Raw genomic sequence first — 26,638 nt, 5'->3', positions numbered from 1 at the left:
AAACAAACTTTAAAACTTCTGGTTAGAAATGTATGTAGATTTATTTTGTTATGGTCAATAGACCAGAATAGCAAGGGAAAGGGCACAAGTCATCTGTGCAAGGTGGCAGAGGCCACAAGAAAAGAGGTGGGAGGTGTGTAAGCCCCTTCGAGGCTGAGCTCAGTGGTGGGACCAGGAATGACTTGCACTCCTATTCTGCCCTTGATCATCCAGTTGTGGCTGAGCAATTCCTAGGCATCCTGATTTGTGATTGGGGGGTGGGCAAGTGAAGCTGCAACGTCCCCTTTCTCTGATTGCTTCGCCTTCTTCCAAATTAGTGTCCTGTACGTCTCCCTCCACCGCTATGACAATGGAACTTTCTTCCCCACCTCCGAGGATGCAGACTATGATCGTGTGGGCCTGGGGCCTGGGGAGGGCTTCACCCTTAACGTGCCTTGGAACTGTCCCCGCATGGGGGACCCTGAGTACCTGGCTGCCTTCCATCAGATAGTCATGCCTGTCAGCTATGAGGTAGGCAATGTTTGGGGCAGGGAATGAGGGTGGATTGGTGCCAGTCTCCACTCCCTGGAAGCCCAGGCACACTCTTAGGCTTGTGGCACGGATAGGGTTCAACACAGGAACATAGGAAGGGCTCATCCACACTTCCGCTTGTCCCTTGCCTAGAAAGCACAGATCCGAGCAGTTTTCCCCTTGTCCTGCTCCTTTCCCAGGGAAAACCCACTCTTTAGCTGTAAAACCTGATTGCCATTTGTTCCGATTGAGCGCTAAAGAATGGCATTCTCTGGGGGAAAGCAGCAAGGGAAGAGGGATGTGTGAATGAGCCCTGACTGACATCAGCTCTCCAGGGTTTCCAGCAGCAGTCTCTCCCAGCCCTATCCGGAGATGCAAGGGATTGCAAAGCCAATGCTCTAACCACTGATCTATGGCCCTTCCTCAAGGAGCAGCCATGGCTTCTCCCAATGAATGGGTAGTTTGGGGAGGGTGTTACCATGCTGTTAAGAGGCTCCTAACCAGCACTGCTCCTTTATAAGTGCCAGAAAGAGAAAATGATCGGTGAACTAGTTAGTAGCGTGGATGTGCTTTCAGATTTGTAAATAAGTGCTAGACTGCAGCAATGGAAAATGGTTAATTGGTTAAGTGCAAGCAGTATTTGTGCTGGGCTGGACGTAGTCCTCACCATTGACAGTGCTGGCTGGGGCTGACGGGAGCTGGAGTCTTTGGAGGGTCATCCCTGTCCCAGGTAGATGGATATGCCTAATAGATTGGAGGAGTTAGAAAGGGGCTGAGGGAGCAGCATTCTTCTGTATTGCATCTCTGGCCAGGGAGGAAGAGTGAGAAGTGGAGCTACAGGGAACAAGGCAGAGGGCCTTCTCGGTGGTGGCCACTCCCCACATGGAATGCCCTCCCATCGGATGTTAAGATGTTAAAACATTTAGGAAACATCTGAAGGCAGCCCTGTATAGTGAAGCTGTTTAAGGTTTAATGTTTTTATATATGCTGGGAGCTGCCCAGAGTGGCTGGGGCAACCCAGTCAAATGGGCAGGGTACAAATATATTATTTTTATTATTAAGGGGAATTAAGGGCCTCTTCCATTTGCAGTTCAATCCAGAGCTGGTCCTGGTTTCTGCTGGCTTTGACGCTGCTCGAGGGGACCCGCTGGGCGGATGCCTCGTGACTCCAGAATGCTACGCACATATGACCCATCTGCTCCTGGGTCTGGCCGGAGGCAAGGTGGCAGTTGTCTTGGAGGTAGGACAGAGTGCACGCTTTTTACTTCTTGGGGAGCACGGCTTGTGAGCCATCTCCAGGGTCAGGAAACACCTGACACCATTCAGAAAGGGGTGGAGTACTGCAGGAAAGTAAATGCGGGGCTGACATCCACAGCAAACAATTACGACAGAGTGGTGAAAATAAATAATACTTTTTTGGAGCTGGAACCCTGCGGGGTGGTAAAAGGTGGGGAGAATGTTTCAGGTGGAAACAGGGAAATAGTTAAGTACACCTTCTCCATTTCAAGGCCTGGACATTTTGCAAAGGTGAAAGGCCTGCCAGGCACTGCAGCACAGTGACTCGAGTTTGCCTCTCAGTGAATGGCTGCCACTCATTGCTGTGGGAAAAGCAGACTTCTCCACTTGGAGGTACCTGTGCTGTGGGACAGGACTCTGCCCTGGGTTCAGCCTTGACTACTTTGACAGGGAAGAAGAGATGACAGTCAGGATGCAAACCTGAATGTCACCTTCAGGGGTCCTGACAAGGCATTAGCCTTGGGCATTTTACTTGTAGTAGAAACAGTCCTCATTTGCCCTCTTCCTTTCATAGCAAGTAAGGGCTCGTCCCCGATTCTAAAAAGCACAGATCCAGTCAATTTCTCCCTTGACCCGCTCCTTTCCCAGGGTAAACCCTCTCCTTAGCTTTTAATAGGAGCAAACATCAACCCAGAGAAAACCCAAATTGCCATTTGCTCTCACTGAGTGCTAATGAGTGGGTTTTTCTGGGGGAAAGCAGTGGGGCAAATGTGAACGAGCCCCAAGTAATCAAAGCCAACATTTCTACACTTCCCTCGCCCTACTCTCTACTTAAAGGCTGCTGGTGTAGCCTAGTGGCTAAGCAGGTGAACTCCAACTCAGGAAGCCTCTGGTTTGGAATCTCCCCCCTGCCATGAACTCGTTAGGTCTCTTGGGCAAGCTGTAACCTCTCAGCCTTACCCCATACGCAGCCTGACTACAGTGGTACCTCGGGTTAAGCACTTAATTTGTTCCGGAGGTCCGTTCTTAACCTGAAACTGTTCTTAACCTGAAGCACCACTTTAGCTAATGGGGCCTCCTGCTGCCGCCGCACCGCCGGAACACGATTTCTGTTCTCATCCTGAGGTAAAGTTCTTAACCCGAGGTACTATTTCTGAGTTAGTGGAGTCTGTAACCTGAAGCGTATGTAACCTGAAGCGTATGTAACCCGAGGTACCACTGTATAATGATTTCTGTCCTGCTTTAAAAGATCTGTTGTGACAATTACCACAAAACAACATAGGTGCAAAGTCTGTTGTACCCTCGAGCATTATGTATCGTACTTTTCCGTGTATTAGAAGAGGGTTTTTTTTACTCTAAAATAAAATTTAAAATGGGGGGGGGTCGCCTTATACATGGATAGTGCAGGGGGGGTGTTTGGTTGCAGCTGCGAGCAGGATTTAGGGATTGGGTGGATGAATGGTGTCTGTGTCAAGGGCTGCTTTGGGTTGGCAGCTGCCTCAGCAATTTAGTGTGCATTGCTTGTGATTGTTAGTGTTTGTCAGTTGGGTGAGTGATTTTTCTGCACTCCCGCCCCCCAAATAGCTCAACAATTCTGGTCAATCCTCTGGGCCATCTCCCCCCATTTTCTTTAATTTTAGTCCCCCAAAATAGGGAGCGTCTTACAGAAAAGTAAAGTCGGACTTCTTTTCATTGTTGCTACCTCACAATTCCATCTCCATCATGGCACACAGCAGCCATCATCATTCACGGCACCACCTCCCCAGTGGACCCAGTGACAGTGGGTCATGAGGACTAGAAGCTTCTTTTTTTGTATTTTGAATGCCAACAGAGATTCTTTGGGATAGCAAATTTCACACCTCCATTGTGAACATGCAGGACTTGCGCAGCAGGCTCATACGTGGTTGCATCAGGGGTGCAGTTTCTCTGAACTTTCCCTTCCCCCTTTTCCAGGGCGGCTACAACCTAGAATCGATCTCGGAATCCATGACCATGTGCACACGCAGCCTCCTGGGGGATCCTCTGCCCCCGCTGGGACGCCTCAAGGCCCCCCACCCCAGTGCCCTGCAATCTTTGGCCAATGCAGCCACTGTGCACCGCAAGTACTGGGCAAGCCTGCGACTGGAAGGTGAATTGTCTCTCTCCTGTCCTCCTCTGTTCCTTGGTGACAAATGCTCTGCATCAGAACTATTGCAATGTAGAGGGTTAGGGTGTGAGCTGGGGGCTGATAGGTCTCTGCTATGAATTCACAGAGTGGCCTTTAGGCAAAGCTCTGTTTGTCAGCCTCATCACCCTGCCCCCCCTGGCCTCTCCTGTGGGTCGGGGAGTAACACTACAGTGGTGCCTCGCAAGACGAAAAGAATTCGTTCTGTGATTCTCTTCGTCTAGTGGTTTTTTCGTCTTGCGAAGCAAGCCCATTGACGGATTAGCGCTATTAGCGGCTTTTAGTGGCTTATCTGCTGATCGGATCAGCTGATAAGCGGCTTAGCGGCTTAGAAAAAGGGGGGGGGGAGGAAAAAAACCCAGCAGGAACTCGCAAGACATTGTCGTCTTGCGAAGCAAGCCCATAGGAGATTCGTTTTGCGAAGCACCTCCAAAACGGAAAACCCTTTCGTCTAGCAGGTTTTCCGTCTTGCGAGGCATTCGTCTTGTGGGGCACCACTGTACTGGGTTGATGTAAACATTACTGCAGGGGTGGTGGACTCTGGATTCTGTCAATTTTGCATATCAAATGTTACCAGTTCCAGCCTGCCAAGTTGGGTGTCTGCTGCAGATGAAAGGCAGCAATAGGGCACATCTCAACCTGCTGAGCAGCTTTAAGGGCCTGGGGGCAACTGCCAGGAAAGTCCCAATTCAGGGGGTGGAGATTGGGTTGTGATTCTCCCACATCGGTGCAGCCCAGTCTCTGTGTGGGCCATGTTTCAATACTCATTGCAAAAGAGGGCAAGGCAGAGAGGCTGCAGCTGAATAGGTCTACAGGGAAGCATAGAGGAGAGGCCTGAAGTTAAAAGTGCACAGGTAAGGCAGTGATCAGACCTGAGACTCCAAAGAGATGGAGGGGGGAGAAGGTTTTGTGATGAAATATTTCTGTGGCTATTCAGAAGAAAATGCCCTGGAATGCAGAAACTGTGGGTCAAAGTCACTTTCTCCACAGAGCACATGCCTTCCTTCTTACATCATGTGGTGGAAGCCCCACATTTCCTTTGCTAAGCCACTTGTGGAAGATCACTGCAGCTGGTGCTCACGGTCTGCTCAACCGCAGCCTCTCTTTATTTCCTCCTGGAACTTCGAGGTGCATGTTAGGCAAGCTTCAACCTTTCATCTGGGGGTAATCTCCGGTGATATCTGCCTCCTCCGCAAAAACTACATGGGGAAGGAAGTAGGACAGCTTGTTGGGGGTGGATCTTTCAGGGCGATTGTGATGTCAGCAGCTCTTAATCTCAAGGTTGTGGGTTCGAGCTCCACGTTGGGCAAAAGATTCCTGCCTTGCAGGGGGTTGGACTAGATGACCCTCACAGTCCTTTCCAACTCTGCAGTTCTATGATCCTGCGCACCTAGCAACCAGCACAGCTCAGGAGGAGGGCAAAGAAGTCTCCTCCTGAGATGGCACTGAGGATTGGTAGAATGACTGCTGATGTCACAACATCCCCTTATCTACATGACACTGCCAGGAGGGGGTGAGCTTCAGAATAGGACTGGAGAGAGTTGGGGGAGGAAGCAGGGGCCTGAGGACAGGGGTGAGAAGAAGCAGGTGGCAGGAGACAGAAAGGTGAGGCAAAACAGGCCAGGAAGGGAAGCTGGAGTTGGCACTCTCCTATCTCTCTGGCTCCGTTTGGAACAATTGGACGGCAGCTCAGTGGTTGTGGGAAAAGGAGGAGCAACCTATATCTTGTCTCCCCAGTGCCTGCTCCTCTGTGGGAGAAGCCCAGGACTCGAGCTGGGAAAGGAACTCCCATTCCAGATGAAATCCCCCCGGAGGCCCCCCCGGAGCTGCTTCAGAGCCCCGGCGCTCAACCTGTGAATACCTTGAATGATGCCGTTTTGGCCCTGAGCTCCCTCCAGCTGGAAGACCGCCTTGCCGAGGAGGCAGAGACAGCTTCCAGTTCCCTCTCACCCGATTCCAGTCCGGTGGGTGAAGAGGCTGGGCACAAGGTTGGGGCCTCCCCTGGAGAAGCTGAGCCAGCAGTGGATACCCAGAAGGAAGGCATGTCGACAGGGCGCTCCACGGGTGGAGCGGAGTCTCCTGGCAAAGAGGCAGAGGTAGGTGCCAGGCAGCTGTGCCAGTGCAAGCCATAGTGTGAGGGCTCACCCACACTTGCGCTTGCCTTGCTGCTTTCCCCTGGGGAAACACACCGTTTACCACTTAATCAGAGCAAGCAATTGGGTTTTCTCCGGATTGGTGTTAGCTCTGATTTAGAACAATAGAGCAGGTTTTTGTTGGGATTCGCAGGATGATGAGTAAGTCTGCTGATGCAATACTCTGTGAAGTGCTGGGTCAGAGTGGCTCAGCAGGAATGTGATTAATGTGATTGGCTATCACCTGTTTTAAAAAGGAAAGCCTGTTCAACAGTTAAGTGTGGTGGTTGTGCTGTAGTGTGGTGGTGCTGTGGTGGAGAGTATTCGTTTGCCTTAAGGAGCAGGTACTCTGTATGGACTGTTTTTGTAAATACCTGTATATAGCTCACATTAAAAAGACTGCACTGGAAAAACCTGGGACTCTGAGCGTTTCTGCTAAAAGCGCCGCGAGGAATTCGCGACAGTTTTCTGGGGGAAAGGCAAACCCATGCCTAGAAAGCAAGAGACAAATGGAAAATACTGCTTTTAATATTCAGTTGGAAGCCGCCCAGAGTGGCTGGGGAAACCCAGCCAGATGGGCAGGGTATAAATAATAAATTATTATTATTATTATTATTATTATTATTATTATTATTATTATTATTATTAAAATTGCTTGGGCCTGTGCTTTCTAGGCATGGGAGAAGCAGAAGTGTGAATGAGCCCTGATTTGTGTTGTAAATCTGACTGGAGCTTTTAAAACTGGAACAGACATTTGAAGGTTTGTCAGGGACAAAGGAGGGGTGATCCTGGGGGTGCCTGTAACAGCCGGGAGGGAACTCTGGGAATTGTAGCTCTGTGAGGGGGAACAGGAACCTCTTAGCAACTCCTAACAAAATTCGGCATCCTTGAATTCTGAGATCTGTAATTCATGAACAGTGCTAAGAGTTATTAGTTAAGGTAAAGGGACCCCTGACTGTTAGGTCCAGTTGTGGACGACTCTGGGGTTGCGGCGCTCATCTTGCTTTATTGGCCGAGGGAGCCGGCGTACAGCTTCCGGGTTGTGTGGTCAGCATGACTAAGCCACTTCTAGCAAACCAGAGCAGCACACGGAAACGCCGTTTACCTTCCCGCCGGAGCGGTACCTATTTATCTACTTGCACTTTGAGGTGCTTTCGAACTGCCAGGTTGGCAGGAGCAGGGACCAAACAACGGGAGCTCACCCCGTCACGGGGATTCAAACCGCCGACCTTCTGATCCGCAACCCCTAGGCGCCACCCTTATTCCCCTCAGAGCTACATTTCTCAGAGTTCCCTGGAAAGAGGGACGGACTATTGAACCACTCTGGGAGTTGTAGCTCTGTGAGGGGGAGTAGGGATCTCCTAGCAACTCTCAGCACCCATTAACAACTATATCTCCCAGATTTTTTGGGGGGAAGCCATGACTTTTTGTAGAGCTGTCCCTGAGATCTAAATGTATGCTGCGACAGTGGCCTGTGCTCGGTTGAATCTTGCTGTACCTGCCACACACTCTTCTCTAGATCAGTAGCTTTTCTGGACTACCCACTTTTTTTCTTTAGGGAATAATTTCCCCATTGGCTTGTTTGTCATATGGCTCCTGCACAGTGAAAAGGATTCTGGGGTACCAGCCCTGCTTGTATGCAGAATGTACCTAGAAATCACCCAACCATCCTCCGTGGCTTCAAATTGGAGGGAGAAGATTGATAGTGCTGGGCAAGCTTATTCTGGGAACTTGTCCTCTGTCATATTCCATAAAGGCTATAAAGCAAGCATCCCCAACCTTCGGCCCTCCAGATGTTTTGGACTACAATTCCCATCATCCCTGATCACTGGTCCTGTTAGGTGGGGCTCATGGGAGTTGTAGGCCAAAACATCTGGAGGGCTGCAGGTTGGGGGTGCCTGCTATAAAGAGTCCTGTTTTGGGGCACGGTGGCGTGGAATTACTACTCTAAATCATGGGTAGGCAAACTAAGGCCCGGGGGCCGGATCCGGCCCAATCGCCTTCTAAATCCGGCCTGCTGATGGTCCGGGAATCAGTGTGTTTTTACATGAGTAGAATGTGTGCTTTTATTTAAAATGCATCTCTGGGTTATTTGTAGGGCATAGGAATTCGTTCATTTTTTTTCTTCGAAATATAGTCCACCCCCCCCGACAAGGCCTGAGGGACAGTGGAGTGGCCTGCTGCTGAAAAAGTTTGCTGACCCCTGCTCTAAATCCTTCTGGTTTTTTGGAGCCTGGACCTCAGCCTGTGGCAGGATGCCCACTCAACTTTTCCCCAAATCTCTGTCTTCTTTCTCCTCCCCCTGAAACAGCATTTCTTTTCTAAATAAGAAAACACAGCAGAAAGGGGGGCTAAGCTGCTCCCACACAAGCCTTTTCCTCCAAAAGGAGGGCAGGGGGCTGGTTGCGCTCCCCTCCCACTTCACTGCTTGTGTTTCTATGTGGTGTGCTTGGAATGAAAAATCGCTGGGTTTCAGGTCTCTCTGAAATCTGAAGCAAGACTTGACCCTAAATCTCTCTTCTCTTTCCTCCATCGCCCCTCCTTCAACCAGGTAAGCCCACCGGCTGGCCCCCCAATGCTAGCGGAGGTTATTCTGCTTGACGAAGCTGCAGGTGGCTGCTCTTCCTCCTGTGACCCGCTTGAAGAAGACCTGGCAGATGAAGTGAGTTTGGGGAGAGATGGGAGGGTACCTGGGATTGGATTTTCTGGGCTTGGGTGCCAGGATGCAGAGATGATACTCTCTCTCTCTTTCTAGGGGCTGTTTTATGCTGTGACTCCCTTGCCATGGTGCCCCCACCTTGACTCGGTGCTCCCTGTGCCTTCCCTTGGCTTGAATGTGCTGGAGCCCTGTGCAGAATGTGGCAGCATGGCAGAGAATTGGGTCTGTCTGATTTGTTACAAGGTAAGGTGGGCAAAGTGCAAGTAGATAAATAGCTACTGTTCCGGCGGGAAGGTAAACGGCGTTTCCGTGCGCCGCTCTGCTTTGCCAGAAGCGGCTTAGTCATGCTGACCACATGACCCGGAAGCTGTACACCGGCTCCCTCGGCCAATAAAGCGAGATGAGCGCCGCAACCCCAGAGTCGGCGACGACTGGACCTTATGGTCAGGAGTCCCTTTACCTTTACCTTTAAGGTGGGCAAGCGGGGGGGGAGGGGCTTAGGTAAAACTGGGAGTGACCCCCACCATCCATAAAGTGAATTAACAGTACCGGGTTTTCAGGTTTTTGTTTTTTTAAGGGTTGTGTTTTAGTTGGTTTAACAGCTAACAGATAAGCTATCACTACTGGAGCTTCGGTAATGGGGGAACCTCAAATGATGGCAGTCTGGAGAGGGGGATTAGGGTGAGTTTTATTAATGACTCAGTGGGGTTTTGAACCTATATCTCCCCAGTCCTAGCCCAGTGCTCTTAATTGCCACACTATGCTGTCTTTTTTGTACCCCAGTTTCATTTTCGTTGGGAAAGATTGTTTTTTCCCCTTTCCCTCCTTGCTGTGGGGTTCACTGTATTTGTTGTATGCAAGGCAAGGAGATTTCCATGTTGTATTGTCCTTAAACACGTTGAGGCACTGTGCAGACTGCCTTCTGTGGCCTGCTGACTTGCCCCCTTGATTTCTCTGAGGTGATCCACTCCACAGCACAGTGGTACCTCTGGTTACGTACTTAATTCGTTCCGGAGGTCCGTTCTTAACCTGAAACTGTTCTTAACCTGAAGCACCACTTTAGCTAATGGGGCCTCCCGCTGCCACCGTGCTGCCGCCGCCCGATTTCTGTTTTCATCCTGAAGCAAATTTCTTAACCTGAGGTACTATTTCTGGGTTAGCAGAGTCTGTAACCTGAAGCGTATGTAACCCGAGGTACCACTGTATCTGCTTTCTGTCTTCCTCCTCTGCTTCTGATACTTGCCAGATGGGGTGCTGATGTGTGGTCCGTCCTCTCTAAGAGCAGAAGAGTTGAGCTTCAGATAGCTGTCCTTGGTTTATTCATTTTCAAATGAGTCTATTTGGTCCATTCCGAAGGTTAGTCTTGTCTTTTGGAGCCGTTTCCACCATCATCTAAGCCTGCTTTCTTCCACCCCATTCAGGTTTGCTGTGGCCGCTACATTAAGCAACATATGGTAGCTCACAACTCAGAGTCTGGGCATCCGCTGGTTCTTAGCTTTGCGGACCTCTCTGTCTGGTGCTATGGATGCCAAGCCTATGTCCACCACCCGGTGAGTTGTGTCGTGCTTTGGTCCTTTTCCCACCCTTTCCTTTCCCAGGGCTTTGCCCTTCTGCTTGGAAATACCAAACCAGTCTGATGAGATGCACATTTGCTTGGGGAACGGACACCCCCACCCCCATCAGTCCTGTCATTCAACACAAATGATACATAGCCGTCTGAGCTGCATTGCTTGGTGGAACATCAGCTGGGGTTGCAAATCATTACTTGAGGCTTGGGAGGAGCTTCCACCCCTCTCGGGGAGCCCCAAGATAATCTGATGGCTGTTGCTTTTAAGGGGTTCCAGCCCCAGTGCACTTGGAGTGACATAATCTGGTTTGCCACTGAACTAGTTGACTTGGGTACTGAATTCACTATGTGCATTATGCTTTCCCCCATTGAGATACAAAAGTAAGCTTTTGGCAGCTTTTGAACAGGAACAGCCAGTGCTTTTTTTCTAAAAAAATGTTTAGGGGTACTCTCATTTTGACTCAAGAAAATCACCATTTTATAGTTCAAATCGGAAAAAATAAATACAGTAAATGGACAAAAGTACAAAGATTCATAAAATGTTTAGGGGTATGTGTACTCCTGCGTACCCCCAGAGAAAAAGAACTGGGAACAGCAAATAAGGGCTTTGTTTCACTCTAGCTCTTTTTAAGAAAAAAGTTTGATTGACAGTGGCATTAAAGAAGAGTGTGGGTGGAATGTTCCATTATTATTGACAAGAGATTGTTCTCTGATGGGGCCAACTTCTTCCATTAACAGAGAATCCAGAGGGATTTCTCTCCCACCTGGGGCTATTCCGTTCCATTATGCTGAGAGCAGAGCAAATTCGCTCTTTGCAGAGAAGATTCTGTGAACTGCATGGAATGTGTTTCTGCTGGCAGCACTGAAGGTTTTTTGCCTCGCTGTCTGCTGTGGTGGAATTTTATGTAATTAATGATGTAGTTAATTGCTTTATCATGACATTAACCCACACCACTGATTTCAACACAGAGGCCATTCATTTCAGTGCAAAGGAAACCAGTGCAAATGGGGTAAAATGTCATCATTTGCAGACTGAAAACAGCTACAGTGAATGCCAATCATATTCACTCGATTGATTTTCTTTCCGGACATGGGATGAATAAGCAAACACTGGCTGTTTCTGTTCTTGTGCCCACTGGAAATTTCCAACATCCCTGTAGGAGGGAGAGTGCAAAGTCCCACCCAGTAAGAAGCTACACTCCTTCAAAGGAATTATTTTCCCTTCATGAGAAATGAAACAAAACAGCAGCCATGCTTCTTCGGGAAAACAGTGTGGTGGAAAGTAGTATTTTGAAAGCACATGACTTCTCTTTTCCAGCCCCATCTCTTGAATAATCCTAGGAATAATCCCAGGCTTCTGCTTCAGAATAATGGCAGCTGATGCGTCCAAAAAGTGGGAGGTGCTCCAAGTGCCAGGCCCCTCCCACTGCACCTGCCCTCTCTCCAGCTGTGCTGCTAGGAATGCCACTGATTGGCCAGAATAGTTAAACAGAGCCCTCGTGTTCAGCAGCAGCGCCCCTATCGAATACCAGGGCAGGTATGATGAGAGCTGGATTCCAGCAACATCTGGAAGAGCACAGGCTCCTCTTTCCTTGACTACGGCAGGTGCAGCCCCTGTGTTACCTTCCTGACATTTTGGATCGCAACTCCCATCATTTGGAAGGCACTGTCTATGGCTACCCCTAGACTAGAGAGTGAGTCCTATTGCTCCTAATGGGACTATTTTCTGGGTTGACTTCAACCGAGACATTATGTGAGCAGAACAACTTAGTGCTCACACAACAGAAATCTTCCAGGGCCCTGGCTCCACATTCCCCTATTTTGGGGATTTGCGCTTCCTTCCGCTAGTGGGAGGTTACTGCCCACCCGGGTGCAGTGGTAGAATCCAGTGCAGAGGAATCCTCACCACCAGCAATGCTCTTCATGCCTGAGGTTTTCTTGAATTGTAGTCTGATTTGACACTCTTTTGTGCGTTTATTATCATTATTTTTATTAGTATTGTTCCTTTGGGCTTCTCCCCTCTCCCAGATTCTCTTTGAAGCCAAGAGCCAGGCGCACCGGCTGAAGTTTGGCGTGGACATGGCAGTACCTTCCTAAAGCAACTCCCTTTGTAAGGAGCAGCTAATACAAAATGCAGCACAATCTACCATCGTTTGACCTCACTGAACTGAACCTGATGCTTCAAGGGCTCTTGATGTGCCAAATAATAGTCAGCAATCATCAATGCAATACCACCAGCAGCCACGAATCAAACACCAGCGACCTCATTGCTTCCACAAGGACAAAGAATGTTCCTTTCTGGTGTATTCCACGATTGGGTCCATTTCAAATCAACCTTGGGGATTTCTTCACTTCCGGGCAGAGGTGACTTGCTTTCCCTGTTGCTGAAGAAGCGCATGTTTTTCTTGGAAAGGCAGGCATTTATCTCTGCTCACATTTCCAGAGTCTGATTGCACAACACACCCATTCCATCCTGTCTCAAATTGCCACATATTTTTTCCAAATCACCCTCTCTCCTCCATACTAAAGTTGCTTTATGCTAGGTTGGAGGGAAACCATGCTGAACTGAGAAAGGAGCGATGATAATAATAATGATGATAATAATTTGTTATTTATATCCTGCCCATCTGGCTAGGTTTCCTCAGCCACTCTAGAGGGCTGTATTCCTCTTATCTCCTCTCCCCTCTGCCCACCTCCTATTAATCAAGAATGTTTCTGCAACTAGTTGAGACAAAAGCATGTTTTGGGCAAGCGGAATCCTGTGGCTAGAAGAGGTTCATCTCCAGAAGGCTTGAAATATAAACGGCTGGAGGTCCAAGTTCCTCTAAACTGGGTGACATCCGCAATTATATACATATATATATTTGATGATAGTCTTCGATTTGCTTGTTCCAAGGTTCTACGGTATTTGGTGCTGCATGTAGCAGAGAACATGCAAGATGCTTGAGAGGATGGCCTAAGGGGTCTTTCTCTCTAGATTATAGAGACAGGAGCATGGGATCTGAAAGGCTCTTGTCTGATGCCGTGAAGGCTATCTTATCATTCTTCTAAGGCCAGATTCTCACATTCTTCCCATTCCTGCCCCATCACTGTATGTGGACTCAAAATTGTGTGTGTGTTTCTCTCTCTCTCTCTCTCTCTCTCTCTCTCTCTCTCTCTCTCTCTCTCTCTCTCTGTGTGTGTGCGTGTGTGTGTGTGGCAGCTCATCTGTGAAGGTGGGTGTAAAATGGGGCCATTTAAAACTCTGCTTTCAGCATGCCAGAGCTACATTATTCGCACACTGTTTCCTGCAGTATTTGGGCATCCTGCAGTTCTGCTGCAAAAGGAGAATGTGAGAATTGGGCCTTGGTTACTGTGCTTGTGGGAAATGTTTGCTGGCCTGTCGTCTTAAGCAAGGAGCACGGCCAGTCCTTCCAAAGGGCAACCGAGAGCTGTACCCTGGGCAATGAGCGGCAGGGGTGGGCAAATGGAAAAGGCTTTGGCAACCCTGTCTGGCTCAAAGTGGTTCAGAGGAGCACCTTCCTTACTGGATTCCAGGCAACCACAGATTGCCCCTCACCTTGAACTAATAAAAAAACCCGAATGGGGTCAGGATCAAGGCGACACATAACTCTATCCATAAAAAAGAGGTTTGAGAAAAGATGGGTTGAAAAGGGCTTATGGGGAGGGTGGGGGGGTGTCAGTTTTATCAGGGCCGGCCCTGGTAAGCTGGGGGGGCATGGGGGTGCCTATAGGGCAGAGATGGGGAACCTGTCATCCTCTGGATATTATTGGGCTTCAGCTCCCATCATCCCTGACCACATTGGCCATGCTGGCTGGGATTGGGGAGTTCAACACAGTTCCCCCCTCTTCTTTGCTAAAGGGGCCGAACTCATACCATGATATAAAGGAGGGGGGTGGGGGTTCACTGAACCTTTAGAAGTGGGGAGTTAGTTACATTATAGCCTAAAAAAATCCTTTGCATATGATTACTTCCTTTGCCATTGTTTCTCTGCTCAATTTTATAATCTTTCTAATTATTCAAATAAAGTGTTTCTGTGAATGGAGTGGCTGTGTTTTAGATCTGGGGAGCGGGGACAGATTGCTTGGTCCAATGCTAAGCCATTTAAATTGTGATCCCATGACTGTGCCCTCCTCGTGGGCTGCCACTGGGGCCATGCCTATGCTCTGCCCACTGGCTGCTAGTGCCCTCTCTGCTTCCTCGTGACGTACACCCTCGTGACACGTGACCCTTGGGGAGGCTTTGCACACCTGATGACCTGCCAGAGCCTCTGTGTGTAGTAGAAACTCATTCTCTTCCATTTCTGACACATCCCCCCTTGGCCATCTGTCAAAACTATGTGCAGGATGCAGCTGGGGCTGAGGCTGGGGGGTGTTTTGCCAGATGTGTGGGTTTGTCATTCTGCTTCTAAATTTGTATTTATCCCAGTCTGTTCCAGAGATTCAGGCAAGTTTCCTCCACCTCCTTATCCCTGTCCAGCAAATGCCAGTTCACTGGATGCAGCCTTTGAGTAAGCCACGGCAGTTTACAAAAGATACTTGGTTTCACAAATAAAAAGGTAAAGGGACCCCTGACCATTAGGTCCAGTCGTGGCTGACTCTGGGGTTGCAGCGCTCATCTCACTTTATTGGCCAAGGGAGCCGGTGTACAGCTTCCAGGTCATGTGGCAGCATGACTAAGCCGCTTTGGTGAACCAGAGCAGCGCACAGAAGCGCCATTTACCTTCCCGCTGGAGCGGTACCTATTTATCTACTTGCACTTTGACGTGCTTTTGAACTGCTAGGTTGGCAGGAGCAGGGACCGAGCAACCGGAGCTCACCCCGTCGCGGGGATTCAAACCGCCGACCTTCTGATCGGCAAGTCCTAGGCTCTATGGTTTAATCCGCAGCACCACCTGCATCCCATAGTTTCACACATAGTTTGTCACAAAATCCACTTGCAGTTCTTCCAGCCTGATCCCTTAAGGATCTTCTTTCACCTACCTTCCGGTTATCCATAATGTTGTGTTGATCCACCAGAGTTGGTCCACACCTGTATATACCTTTCTGCCTTGGGTGATCTGATGCCACACTTGGTGAAACCCTTGCTCCAATGATGGAAAGATTTTTGACAGTACCCACTTTTCAGATATAGTTTGATGGCCTTAACTCCTTACTCTCTGCAGTCTTGCACATTTGTGCCGCACATAGGAATTCAGCAGATCATGGAGCTTGGTCTGAGCACAAGAGGGGGGCAGGCTGCATCTTCTCCCTCTGATAGCCTTGGCAAAAACAATAGGATTTTTCGCCTCTTTAATAGCAAACTCTTGTGATCAAAACTTTTGTGGCTCTTAGGTCTTCAGGTCATTTAGGCTCAGCAAATCAATGTGTATGTGTGTGTTTTAAAAAACACTCCAGACATATTTGTGTTTGCATGATGCCACAAGTTGGTATGTTTGCTGAAAGGTCAGAGCAAGTGGTGTCGTAAATCCCGGAGGCTATGACCCAAACCTCAGGAAGAACTTTCTGACAGGAAGAGCTGTTCAACAGTGGAAGAGATTCTCTTGAAAAGTGGTGGACTCTCCTACCTTGGAGGTTTTTAACCAGAGATTGGATGGCCATCTCTCTTGGATGCTTTAGCTGAGATTCCTTCATTGCAGGGGGTTGGACTAGATGACCCTCGGCGTCCCTTCCAACTCTACAATTCTATGATTCTAAGTAGTTCAGCGTTCTTAACATCACACCATCCCCCATATTGCAGGTGAGATGGCGGGTAGAGAGAGACTTCCGTTGCTCCAGCACCACCTACTTGAATGCACGGCAGCGACAAGGTCTTCACAGAGAACTCAGAGCTCTGGCATTTAGGTCTAGCTTTCGTTGTGATGCCCACCTTGTGTCGGAACTGCATCACCACAAGTGGCCTCTGACATGGCTAAATGCTTGTCCGTAATGGCTTAAATGGCGGGTGGCGCTGTGGTCTAAACCACAGAGCCTAGGGCTTGCCGATCGGAAGGTCAGTGGTTCGAATCCCTGTGATGGGGTGAGCTCCTGTTGTTTGGTCCCTGCTCCTGCCAACCTAGCAGTTTGAAAGCATGTCAAAGTGCAAGTGCTCTGGTCCATGGGGTCACGAAGAGTCGGACACAACTAAACAACAGCAACAACAAATCCCAAAGGTTATCTAAATACTACTGTTTATTTTTATTTTTTTACCATTCACTAACAGACGCGGGTGGCGCTGTGGGTAAAACCTCAGTGCCTAGGACTTGCCGATCACATGGTCAGCGGTTCGAATCCCCGCGGCGGGGTGTGCTTCCGTCGTTCGGTCCCAGCACCTGCCAACCTAGCAGTTCGAAAGCACCCCTGGGTGCAAGTAGATAAATAGGGACTGCTTACCAGCGGGAAGGTAAACGGCGTTCCGTGTGCTGCGCTGGCTCGTCAGATGCAGCTTGTCACGCTGGCCACGTGACCCGGAAGTGTCTGCGGACAGCGCTGGCTCCCGGCCTATAGAGTGAGATGAGCGCACAACCCTAGAGTCTGGCAAGACTGGCCCGAACGGGCAGGGGTACCTTTACCTTTACCTAACAGACTCTAGCAAGATCTATGACAATACAGAGGTACCTCGGGTTACATACGCTTCAGGTTACATACGCTTCAGGTGACAGACTCTGCTAACCCTTAAATAGTACCTCAGGTTAAGAACTTTGCTTCAGGATGAGAACAGAAATCGTGCTCTGGCGGCGCAGCAGGCCCCATTAGCCAAAGTGGTGCTTCAGGTTAAGAACAGTTTTGGGTTAAGAACGGACCTCCGGAACGAATTACGTACTTAACCTGAGGTACCACTGTATGGATATACGGTACAGTATATGTTGTATATAGGTCGAAAATAATATTTAAAAATCTACTGTGCTGCCTGCCCCCTGCTGGAAACGCAAATCCCTTCTCTGCAGAGGACTATGAGATGTGTCTGTCTGCATTCCCGCATTTTGTAGCCGATGTGCATTTTGGAGGAAAGGGACAGCTATTCTGGGCCCTCTTCCTTCCCAGCCCCAAAGCATCGCTTCTTGTTTTTCCAAGCCAGGAAATGAAAGCGTGCCTCCATCCTCGCCGTGTGGGAGTTCGCCCTGGGCAGGTGGAGGGAGCGCGGAGCATCTTCCCGGCCGCTCCTTGCTGAGCCACCGAGCTAGGGAGGCGAGGACGAGGCGGCCAAGTCAACCTGGGCGCCGGGCCAAGTGGCAGCTGCTTTTGCCTCCGTCGCTGGAGGAAATAAATCCGGGTTTGTGGAATGAGGATGGGAAGAGCCGGAGAGCAGCATTTCCCTCCCTCGGCGCCCCGCAAAGGAAGGTAGCCAATCTCGGGGAAGGAAGGAAGGTAGCAGCCCCAGCAGAGGAATGCAGAGAGACTGCGGAGGAAGCGAGCCGAGCAGCCCTCCCTCGCCCCAGAGGGAGCCTGGAACCAGCGACAGGGAAAGCTGCAGCTGCAGGAGCCGAGGAATGCAGAAATTTGCCCAGAGGAGGAGAGGAGCCAAGAGCTGAAAACGAAAGCAGGGCATCCGCAGCCGGAGGAAGTGGGCGCACGCTGGATTGTGGCGCAAAAGGGACACGGCGACCCCCCCCCTTCCCCACTGTATCCTTCTCTGGAAAGCTGCTCCCTCGTGGAGGTTACCCCGGGTGCAAGAGGGCGGGCAGACCCCTTGAAGGAGGGCTGAGCCATGCTGGCAGCCCGAGAAGCAGCTGCGCTCTACCAGACGGACTTTGTGCGCAATGCCAGGGCAGTGGGCGCTCTCTGGGCTGGCTGCACCCTCTGCTTCGGCGTCCTGGAGGTCGTGGTCCTGATCCAGCCGGCGTGGGTGCAGACAGCGCCGCTCACCTACCAGCTGCCCCCCTCCGGGGTCCTTTTTGACCCCAGCGTCAGCGCCGTGGGCTCCTTCGGCCTCTACCAAGTCTGCAAGGAGCGGGATGGCACCCTCCAGTGCGAGGGGTCACTGGTCACCCTCACCCCGATCCCATCCTTCAAGGCAGCCGCGGTCTTTGTCCTGATGGCCCTGGTCCTGGTGATGGGCAGTGTGGCTTCCTTGGGCCTCTTCTGGGTCTGCAGCCCAGGGACTGTCTACAAGGTGTGTGCCTGGCAGCAGCTTTCAGCAGGTGAGAGAGAAGGTCCCTCTCGGTGGGAGCAAATGGCAGCTTTCCTGAGTGAGATGAGAGCAGGCAGGCCTGGGCTACCTTCTTTTAGAAAGGAATGGGTGGGAGGGCAATAAGTTCATGGAATCAAATAATCTTTGATTTGGAAGGGACCCTGGTGTCATCTGGTCCAACCCCCTGAAATGCCGGAATCCATGACAGACGGCCATCCATCCTCTGCTTAAGAACCTCCAAGGAAGCAGATTCCACTGCCTCTTCTAGGAGTCTCTTCTACTGCCAAACAGACAGACAGACAGACAGACAGACAGACACACACACACACACACACACACACACACACAAATGTTCACCCGGGGTCATATCCTGCAGAAACCAGCCATGTGATTGCTTGGTAACATATTTAGAAGGCAAACAACAGTGTGAGTCACGTGCTGGTGTGACCAACAGACCCAATCCAAGATGAGGCTATGCACCAACAGCTAGGCTTGATTCTCAATAAGCAGGAGTCTGGTTTTACTCCCCACCTAAGTGGGGTCCCCCAATACTCACCTGCGGTGAGAATAAATCTTGCTTGCTACCCTTGACTGTGGGTTGCCTAGCCTTTACCAACAAGGTCTTTGAGCTGTGGGCTCCTTCCTTTTATCTGCCCAGAATCTGCCCCTATGTTCAGTCTTATTGGGGGATCCCGGATTCTGGTATTTTCTGCATCTTATAAATCTAGAACTCAGAGTCACTGACTTAATCAGAATGGGGACAGATAAGAGAAAGTTCTTCTTTATGCAACCCACAGTTAAACTGTGGGATTCACTCCTCCAAAGCTTTGTGATGGCCACTGATTTGAAGTGGGCTGGACAAATTCATGGAGGAGAAGACTCTCCGGGGCTTCTAGACATGGTGAGCATGTAGTATTACTTCCACTGTCAGAGACACAACAGCTCTAAATATCAGATGAAGAAGGTCACAAGGAAGACAGAGCTATTCTCATGTTTGGTCAGGCCAATATGGAAGTGAAAGTGAGACAGATAAAAAACCTTAAATAGGTGTCCTACCATGACCACCAAAATGTATCTGTTTTAGAACGGGCGACCCTCTAGATGCCATTGGCTTCTCAACTCTTAGGCAGCAAGGCCAATGGACAGGGCGGACGGCTACTAGTCATGATGGCCATATGCTTCCTCCATTATTAGAGGTACCATCAACACCTTTCCGAATACCAGTCATTGGTATTTTGAATACCTGCCCATTGAGGGACAACAGTGGAGCCACAGCTGGAGAGAGCTATTGCCTTCATGCTCTGCTTTGGGCTTCCAAAAGGCACCCGGTCAGCCACCTTGGCAAGCCTTTGTTCTGACTCAGCAGAGATTTTCCTATGAACTATGCAAGTTGAGCAAATTTGCATAATTCTCTTCTTTTGCATAATTTAGTCTGCAATTGTCTCTATTTCTGAACAATTTCTTCTTCTGGTTTTGCTAGCCACGGGGGAGGGGCAAGGAGTTATGCAGGACTCCAGATCCAATTTAATCATCCATCTTTTGAGATTTCTGCAGATGCTGCCTGCACTCCTACTAGCATATCTTTTGCTGCCCTAAGGGCCAGAAACCTGCTGTAAAGAGTAAAAGCTACTTTTCTTGGAAAACTGAATTCTGTGCCCATTACCGTATTCTGTGCTTTTTCTGTGTTCCTGCTCAACTGCAGTATACACAGAGCCCTGACTGAGGGATAGAGTTCCCTTGTAGTCAGTGGCGTAGCGTGGGTTCTCAGCACCCGGGGCAAGGCAAGTAATTTGCGCCCCCTAACCCGGGGCAAGGCAAGTAATTTGCGCCCCCTAACCCGTGGATTTTAGCACTCGAGTCTCTTCCTCGCCCCCCCCAGATGTTGCGCCAGGTGCAGCAGGCCCCCCTGCACCCCCCACGCTACGCCACTGCTCCCACCACAAGTCTTCAGGACAGCCATCCGAAGGCTGGCGCGGGGAGAAGGTCTCTCCGCCCCACCGCCAGGCTTTGGAGCAGCCATCCGAAGGCTGGCGCGGGGAGAAGGTCTCTCCGCCCCACCGCCAGGCTTCGGAGCAGCCATCCGAAGGCTGGCGCGGGGAGAAGGTCTCTCCGCCCTACCGCCAGGCTTTGGAGCATCCTTCCGAAGCCTGGCGGCGGGAGGAGGTCTCTCCGTCCCACCGCCAGCCTTCGGAGGAGGTCCGAGGACAGTGGGGTTCCTGCTTCCTCGAGGAGGGCCGGCCAAATGCGCCCCCCAAATGTTGCGCCCGGTGCGGCCGGCACCCCTGGCACCCCCCACGCTACGCCACTGCTTGTAGTGCTCTTGTGCTGCTCCTATCCATTTCAATGAGGCTTCTGCAAGACAACTTCCTGGTGGATTGTGCCCCTTATAAATTAGCAGGAGGGTGACATCATTCAGATTTTCCCCTCAAGTACCAAAATGTTTGGGGCAAAGGATGGGGTCCTTTCCTGCACCCCCCAGGATTGGAGTAGGGGGAGAGAACAGAGCTGGCTCCAGAATGCTGAGGGCCGTCAGACATAGTGCCCCTCTTTGAGCTCCCGCGGGTGGCGCTGTGGATTTCATGCTCTTTATTCAGCTCATAGTGGTGAGGAGGAATGGACGTTCCCCCAGAATGTCTGCTTTATATACATTATTTACACAATGGGCCCCACGTGATTGGCTAATTCCAGGATTCTCCTGTAGGCCAATCAGGTTGTGGATTCCCTTCCACCTGGAGCTGGATTGGGTGGCTCCTGTGGACCAATCAGACTGCTGCATTCTGGATCCTATTCTTCTAGGACCAATCAAACTGCTGCATTTTGGATCCTATTGTTCTAAGATCAATCAAACTGCTGCATTTTGGATCCTATTGTTCTAGGACCAATCAGACTGCTGCATTCTGAATCCTATTGTTCTAGGACCAATCAAACTGCTGCCATTTGGATCCTATTCAACTCAGTACATAACAATCACTGCCATTTTTTTGTACTGGGAGTAGATCAGAGTCTCTTGGGAGTTGGACATGCCTGTTCTAGAACATGCTGAGCAAAGTGAGAATTATAGTACTAGGGGGGCAATGGACCTCTGCTGGTCTTCAGGGTCCTGGCAAAAGCCCAATCTTTCCCCCCTCTGGAGCTAGCTTGGGGAAAGTACGTCCCAAGGTTAAGCATCAAGATTGGGGGTGGGAATCAGTAGATTATCATCCTATGGAGGTGTATGTGTAATAATAATAATAATATTTTATTTATACCCTGCCCCCCCCGGGCCAGAACCAGGCTCAGGGCAGCTAACACCAGTAAAATTACAGTAAAAACATAAGGGGGGGGGACCAATTTAAAATACAGGTTAAAATGCAATTTAAAACGCAGCCTCATTTTAAAAGTAGCCCATACATCAAAACCATAAGGAGAGGGAAACATAAGGGTCAGACAGAGTCCAAACCAAAGGCCAGGCGGAACAGCTCTGTCCTGCAGGCCCTGCGGAAAGATGTCAAGTCCTGCAGAGACAGAGCGTTTCACCAAGTCGGGGCCAGTACTGAAAAGGCCCTGGCCCTAGTTGAGACCAATCTAACCACCTTGCGAATTGAGACCTCCAAAATGTTGTCATTTGTGGACCTTAAGGTCCTCTGCGGGGCATACCAGGAGAGGCGGACCCGTAGGTACGTGGGTCCTATGTGTAAGGACATCAACTTTATTAACTCTGTCTCTCTCTGTCTCACAGCAACTTGTCAGGCTCTTGGCTGCCTGGTTTTCCCAGATGGCTGGGGAGCCCCTGAAGTCAGGGCTCTTTGTGGGCCTCGGGCCAGGAGCTACACCCTGGGTGCCTGCACAATACACTGGGCCTTTACCCTTGCCTTGCTGGGCATAGCCGATGCCCTGGTACTGGCCACCCTGGCTTTCGTCTTGGGGAACCGGCAGGATGCTCTGCTACCAGCAGGCTATGCACCACCCTCGGGAGGAAGAGGTAAGCAGCAGAATAGCCCCCCCCCCCCGTCCCTGTTATTCTGGACAAGGATGGGAGCCAGCAGATGCTCAGATGCGAGGCTGGCAGGAATGTCAGCTGCTGCCTAGCAACGGCCAATGAGACACAAGGATGCATCTGAAATGGGGGAAAGGTGGAGGGGGCTGGAGGCTGCAGCAAAGAGGCCCAGTCTTCCAGGAACCTCTGAAGCCCCTCCCTTTCCTCCAAACCAGAGAAATAAAACTGGTGGCGATGCTTCTGCGAATGCAAATGTGTTGATAAGTCTCTCCCTTTCTGCCACAAGCTGGGATTAAGGACTCTGGGTTTTCTGCTGCCTTACTTGCTGCCACCAAAGTGGGGTGGGGAGTGGGAAGGCGGTAGAGGAGGCCCCATTTTCTCCTCATACCCTGTTCCAGTGTTTTTCAAAGCACTATCTAGGTCTCTGTGTAAAGAACTCAAAGTCTGCGCTCCGTTGCCTCACTACTGCCACCACCACCAAAAATGGGATTCTGTGGTGGTGGTGATAATAATAATAATAAATTTATTATTTATACCCCGCCCAGCTAGCAGGGTTTCCCCAGCCACTCTGTGAGTTATAGGGGAAAAGTATAAAGCAGGGGTCCCCAAAGTAAGGCCCGTGGGACTCATTTATCCGGCCCGTGGCGACCCCCGCCGCCCGCTCTTACCGGTGCTGTGCTGGGTGGCTGCCCACTTCTGGGTCGGAGGAGGACTGGAAATAGCTTGTGTGCATGCGCAAGCAGTGGCGTAGCGTGGGTTGTCAGCACCCGGGGCAAGGCAAGTAATTTGCGCCCCCTAACCCGTGGATTTGCGCCCCCTAACCCGTGGATTTGTGCCCCCTAACCCTAACCCCCAGATGTTGCGCCCGGTGCGGCCGGGCCCCCCTGCACCCCCCACGCTACGCCACTGTGCGCAAGCATTATTTCCAGTGCACATCCGGGCCGGAGGAGGCCTGTGCACATGCACACAAGCTATTTCCGTTCTCCGACCCGGAAGTGTGCCAGAAATACTGTGTGCTCACACGTATGGGCACGCGCTCCCCCGCCCTCTGGCCCACCGCACAATTGGCGCTGGAGACACCGGCCCGAGGCGTGGTAAGTTTGCTGACCCCTGATATAGAGTATACAGAACTCACTCTCAGTGGCATAGCATGGGTGGGGCCACGGGGGGGGGGGGAGGGTTGCCCTGGGCTCAAAATTCTTAGGGGCACAATTTTTTTAAAAAAGGAATAATAAATAGACAATAGTGTGCCCTTCCCACACAGAAAATCTCTTGTGTTTGCATGGGCAGACTGAGGAGCGGATTTGGGGTATGGCCGGTTGCAAGGCTTTAGAAAGATACCAATCCCCCGTCTTGCTTTCCACCCTGCTAAACGCTCACAGGGTGCTGCAGCTGCCACTTGGGTAGGTTGTGGACCTATTGCCTCTTTTTTCCAACCTATTGGTGGGTGGTACCGAAGATACTTGCCTTGCATCGGCCACTGGCAACCCACGCTACATCACTGCTCATGCTAGAGGCCTGTGTGGCTTGGGGCACAAAGGGCAGGAGGTCCGCTTGTAGTCAGTGCCCCCATCTTGGTTGTAACTTGATGCCTGGCCTGATCCAAGAGGGTGTGTATTTTCTCTGACCCTGCCAAGCCCCACATGAGATATGTCTCAGGATCTCAGGCCTGGCACTAGAGCCATGGGATATTCACCACCAAGCACAGAGAAGGCTCTGCTCAGTTTGGTTCCTGAAGCAGAAAATCTGTAAGCTACCTCTCCATGCCAGAAAAATAAATCGACTAACTGCAGCTGCATACACACAAATAAATTTTAAACAGACAGCTTCCCCCAAAGACTCCTGGCGGGGTATAGTTTGCCCTTACAGAGCTACACTTCCCAGAATATTTTTTTTTAAAAAAACCCTATAGCTCCTAAGATTCTTTGGGGCAAGTCATGTGCTTTACACATGTGGTTTGTATGCAGCCTGACTCTGTGTCTGAAGTCAAGGTCAGCCTGAGAGTTACATAGACTTAGAACATGAAGAAAACCTTTATAGGGAGGAAATGAGAGAACCATTCATGCCTTGCTGGGCAACTGCTCACACCTCCTCCCTCAATACTTGTAACCCTGACCCCCAGCATGGGAGAAACACTTAATTAAAAAATAACCAAAAAACAACAACCCTGAATGTATGAAGTTTGTCCTTAAAAAATGCCTTTAAAATAGTGGCGGTGACACTGTTTTATATTTATTTAAAAAACCTAAAAACCTAGGAAAAAATAATAACAATCCTAGTATCCTATAAAATAGAGGCAGCTGAAATTTGGTATGCTGGAATGTGATGATAATAATAATAATTTATTAATTGTACCCCGCCCATCTGGCTGGGTCTCCCCAGCCACTCTGGGCGGCTTCCAACAAAGATTAAAAATACATTAAAATGTCACACATTAAAAACTTCCCTGAACAGGGCTGCCTTCAGATGTCTTCTAAATGTCAAGTAGTTGTTCTTCTCTTTGACATCTGGTGGGAGGGCGTTCCACAGGGCAGGTGCCACCACCAAGAAGGCCCTCTGCCTGGTTCCCTGTAGCTTTGCTTCTCGCAGTGAGGGAACCGTTAGAAGGCCCACGGCACTGGACCTCAGCGTCCGGGCAGAACGATGGGGGTGGAGATCATAGCTGTCAACGTTTCCCTTTTTTTAAGGGAAATTCCCTTATTCCAAATAGGATTCCTCGCAAGAAAAGGGAAAAGTTGACAGCTATGGTGGAGATGTTCCTTCAGGACACTAGCCAATGTGACACCAGCCAAGGCCTCCGTACCCAAATATGCTTGTAGGGCATGTGCCACAATATCACCTATGATGGTTCCTGCTTAGTTCAGAGGGAAGGTTATGGGATCATAGAACTGTAGAGCTGGAACGGACCCCAAAGGTCATTCATTTGTTGCAGGATGAAGCGACTTGCTCCAGGCAGTAGCACAAGGAGTGCAGGACAGATGACCAGTACATCAAAGAATTGTAGACTTGGAAGAGGGAACCTGAGGGTCATCTAGACCAACCCTCTGAAATGCAGGAATAAAATGTGTTGGCCTCGGTGGGGTGGGGGAATTGGGGCTCTCCTTCGGAGAGCAAATGTCTTGCTTAGGCAGGGACACGAGAAGATCAGTGTCTTTCCAGGTCTTTTTCTTCCCATTCCCTGTATGCACACAGGTGTGACTTCAGCACTGACTCCGGACTGATCTCACCTTCCCAACGGACATCCTTCAGAGTCGGTCGCTCGCCACAACAGAACCCTTTCCTTGCTGTGCCTAGCTGTTGCAATAAAGATATTTTTTATTTTAAAAAATGCTACATTGTGATGCGTTATTAGTAGGGATGTTGGAGAATTCTGCCGGAAACTGAAACGGAAGCAGAAATTGCTGCAGGTTGCATGTTTGTCCAAGTCAGGAACGGAAATCGTGTGAGCAAATATGTCTTTTCTATCAGTGGGTGGGATTCAACAAAGTTGCTGCATTTGCTGAACAAGGTCTGTTGGTGCAACAGGACTTCCATCCCACCCGCTAATTCTTCTCTGGAGGGTGGGTGGGGGGAACCCAAGTAGATCTTGTTAGACACACACACCCATGCTCTCTCTCTCTCTCTCTCCATTTAGCACTATGGTGAAGTCCACCCGTTTTTTTAGTTCCTGATCATTGTGTGAACCATCAACCTTATTTTCTGCATAGTTTTTGATTTTTTTTTATTCCACTGAAATTAATTATGCAATTATGCCGTCAGTTGTGTAATTTATTTTTTCAGTTTTGGGCAATAGCGGACAGCGAAATGAACAAGGGAGGTTTCAGTGGGAGCCAAACTGCAGGAGAACAAACAGCACTGGTTGTGACAAACACAGGACAGGATGTTTCCGGATATCCTTGGTTATTAGTTATTTCTATAGCTGTTTTCAAAAGGGATGCAGGTGGCGCTGTGGGTTAAACCACAGAGCCTAGAACTTGCTGATCAGAAGGTCGGCAGTTCGAATCCCCGCGATGGGGTGAGCTCCCGTTGCTCGGTCCCTGCTTCTGCCAACCTAGCAGTTCGAAAGCACGTCAAAGTGTAAGTAGATAAATAGGTACCGCTCTGGCGGGAAGGTAAACGGCGTTTCCATGCACTGGTCTGGTTTGCCAGAAGCGGCTTAGTCATGCTGGCCACATGACCCGGAAGCTGTATGCCAGCTCCCTCGGCCAATAAAGCGAGATGAGCGCCGCAACCCCAGAGTCGGCCACAACTGGACCTAATGGTCAGGGGGTCCCTTTACCTTTA

The 26,638-nt window shown here is 50.1% G+C and overlaps 2 protein-coding genes and 1 long non-coding RNA gene across 5 annotated transcripts in view; 2 read left to right on the top strand and 1 right to left on the bottom strand.

Annotated features, from left to right (window-relative positions):
* Positions 1–14,314, top strand: part of HDAC6 (histone deacetylase 6) — a 37,326-nt gene extending 23,012 nt beyond the window's left edge. For both annotated transcript variants that reach the window (XM_081175681.1, XM_081175682.1), the window contains exons 22-29: positions 318–510; positions 1,601–1,750; positions 3,700–3,874; positions 5,648–6,006; positions 8,594–8,704; positions 8,798–8,944; positions 10,123–10,251; positions 12,297–14,314. In XM_081175681.1, the coding sequence (XP_081031807.1) occupies positions 318–510; positions 1,601–1,750; positions 3,700–3,874; positions 5,648–6,006; positions 8,594–8,704; positions 8,798–8,944; positions 10,123–10,251; positions 12,297–12,365 (1,333 nt within the window). In that variant the 3' untranslated portion in view covers positions 12,366–14,314. The remainder of the gene's footprint in view (positions 1–317; positions 511–1,600; positions 1,751–3,699; positions 3,875–5,647; positions 6,007–8,593; positions 8,705–8,797; positions 8,945–10,122; positions 10,252–12,296) is intronic.
* A 2,045-nt stretch (positions 14,315–16,359) lies between these two features.
* LOC308576472 lies at positions 16,360–17,391 on the bottom strand. The gene is made up of 3 exons (XR_014003258.1): positions 17,106–17,391; positions 16,826–16,865; positions 16,360–16,463 (listed from the first exon to the last, which is right to left on the bottom strand). It is a non-coding gene; the product is annotated as an uncharacterized lncRNA (long non-coding RNA).
* LOC308576432 (LHFPL tetraspan subfamily member 5 protein-like) lies at positions 17,384–25,682 on the top strand. 2 transcript variants are annotated; one of them, XR_014003201.1, is made up of 3 exons: positions 17,384–18,388; positions 22,097–23,106; positions 23,284–25,682. XR_014003201.1 is itself a non-coding variant. In XM_081175819.1 (3 exons), exons 1-3 carry the CDS (start codon positions 17,956–17,958, stop codon positions 25,573–25,575), a joined length of 705 nt encoding a protein of 234 aa, XP_081031945.1. In that variant the 5' UTR covers positions 17,384–17,955; the 3' UTR covers positions 25,576–25,682. The 2 variants fall into 2 exon arrangements, 1 of the variants encoding a protein (XP_081031945.1); XM_081175819.1 differs by having other exon boundaries at positions 22,097–22,339; positions 25,547–25,682.
* Positions 25,683–26,638: the final 956 nt, after the last annotated feature.

This window comes from Podarcis bocagei (assembly GCF_964188305.1).
Source record: "Podarcis bocagei genome assembly, chromosome: 17".
Classification (NCBI taxonomy): Eukaryota; Metazoa; Chordata; class Lepidosauria; order Squamata; family Lacertidae; genus Podarcis; species Podarcis bocagei.
Note: the sequence above shows the minus strand (reverse complement) of the source record. Positions and strands in the feature narration are given on the sequence as shown.

Bases quoted from the DNA above. Each gene is read 5' to 3' on its own strand.
- LOC308576432 (XM_081175819.1), top strand. From the start codon at position 17,956: ATGCTGGCAGCCCGAGAAGCAGCTGCGCTCTACCAGACGGACTTTGTG. The intron at 18,389-22,096 runs GTGAGAGAGAAG...TCTGTCTCACAG, and splicing joins CTGGCAGCAGCTTTCAGCAG to CAACTTGTCAGGCTCTTGGC. The intron at 22,340-25,546 runs GTAAGCAGCAGA...GTATGCACACAG, and splicing joins ACCACCCTCGGGAGGAAGAG to GTGTGACTTCAGCACTGACT.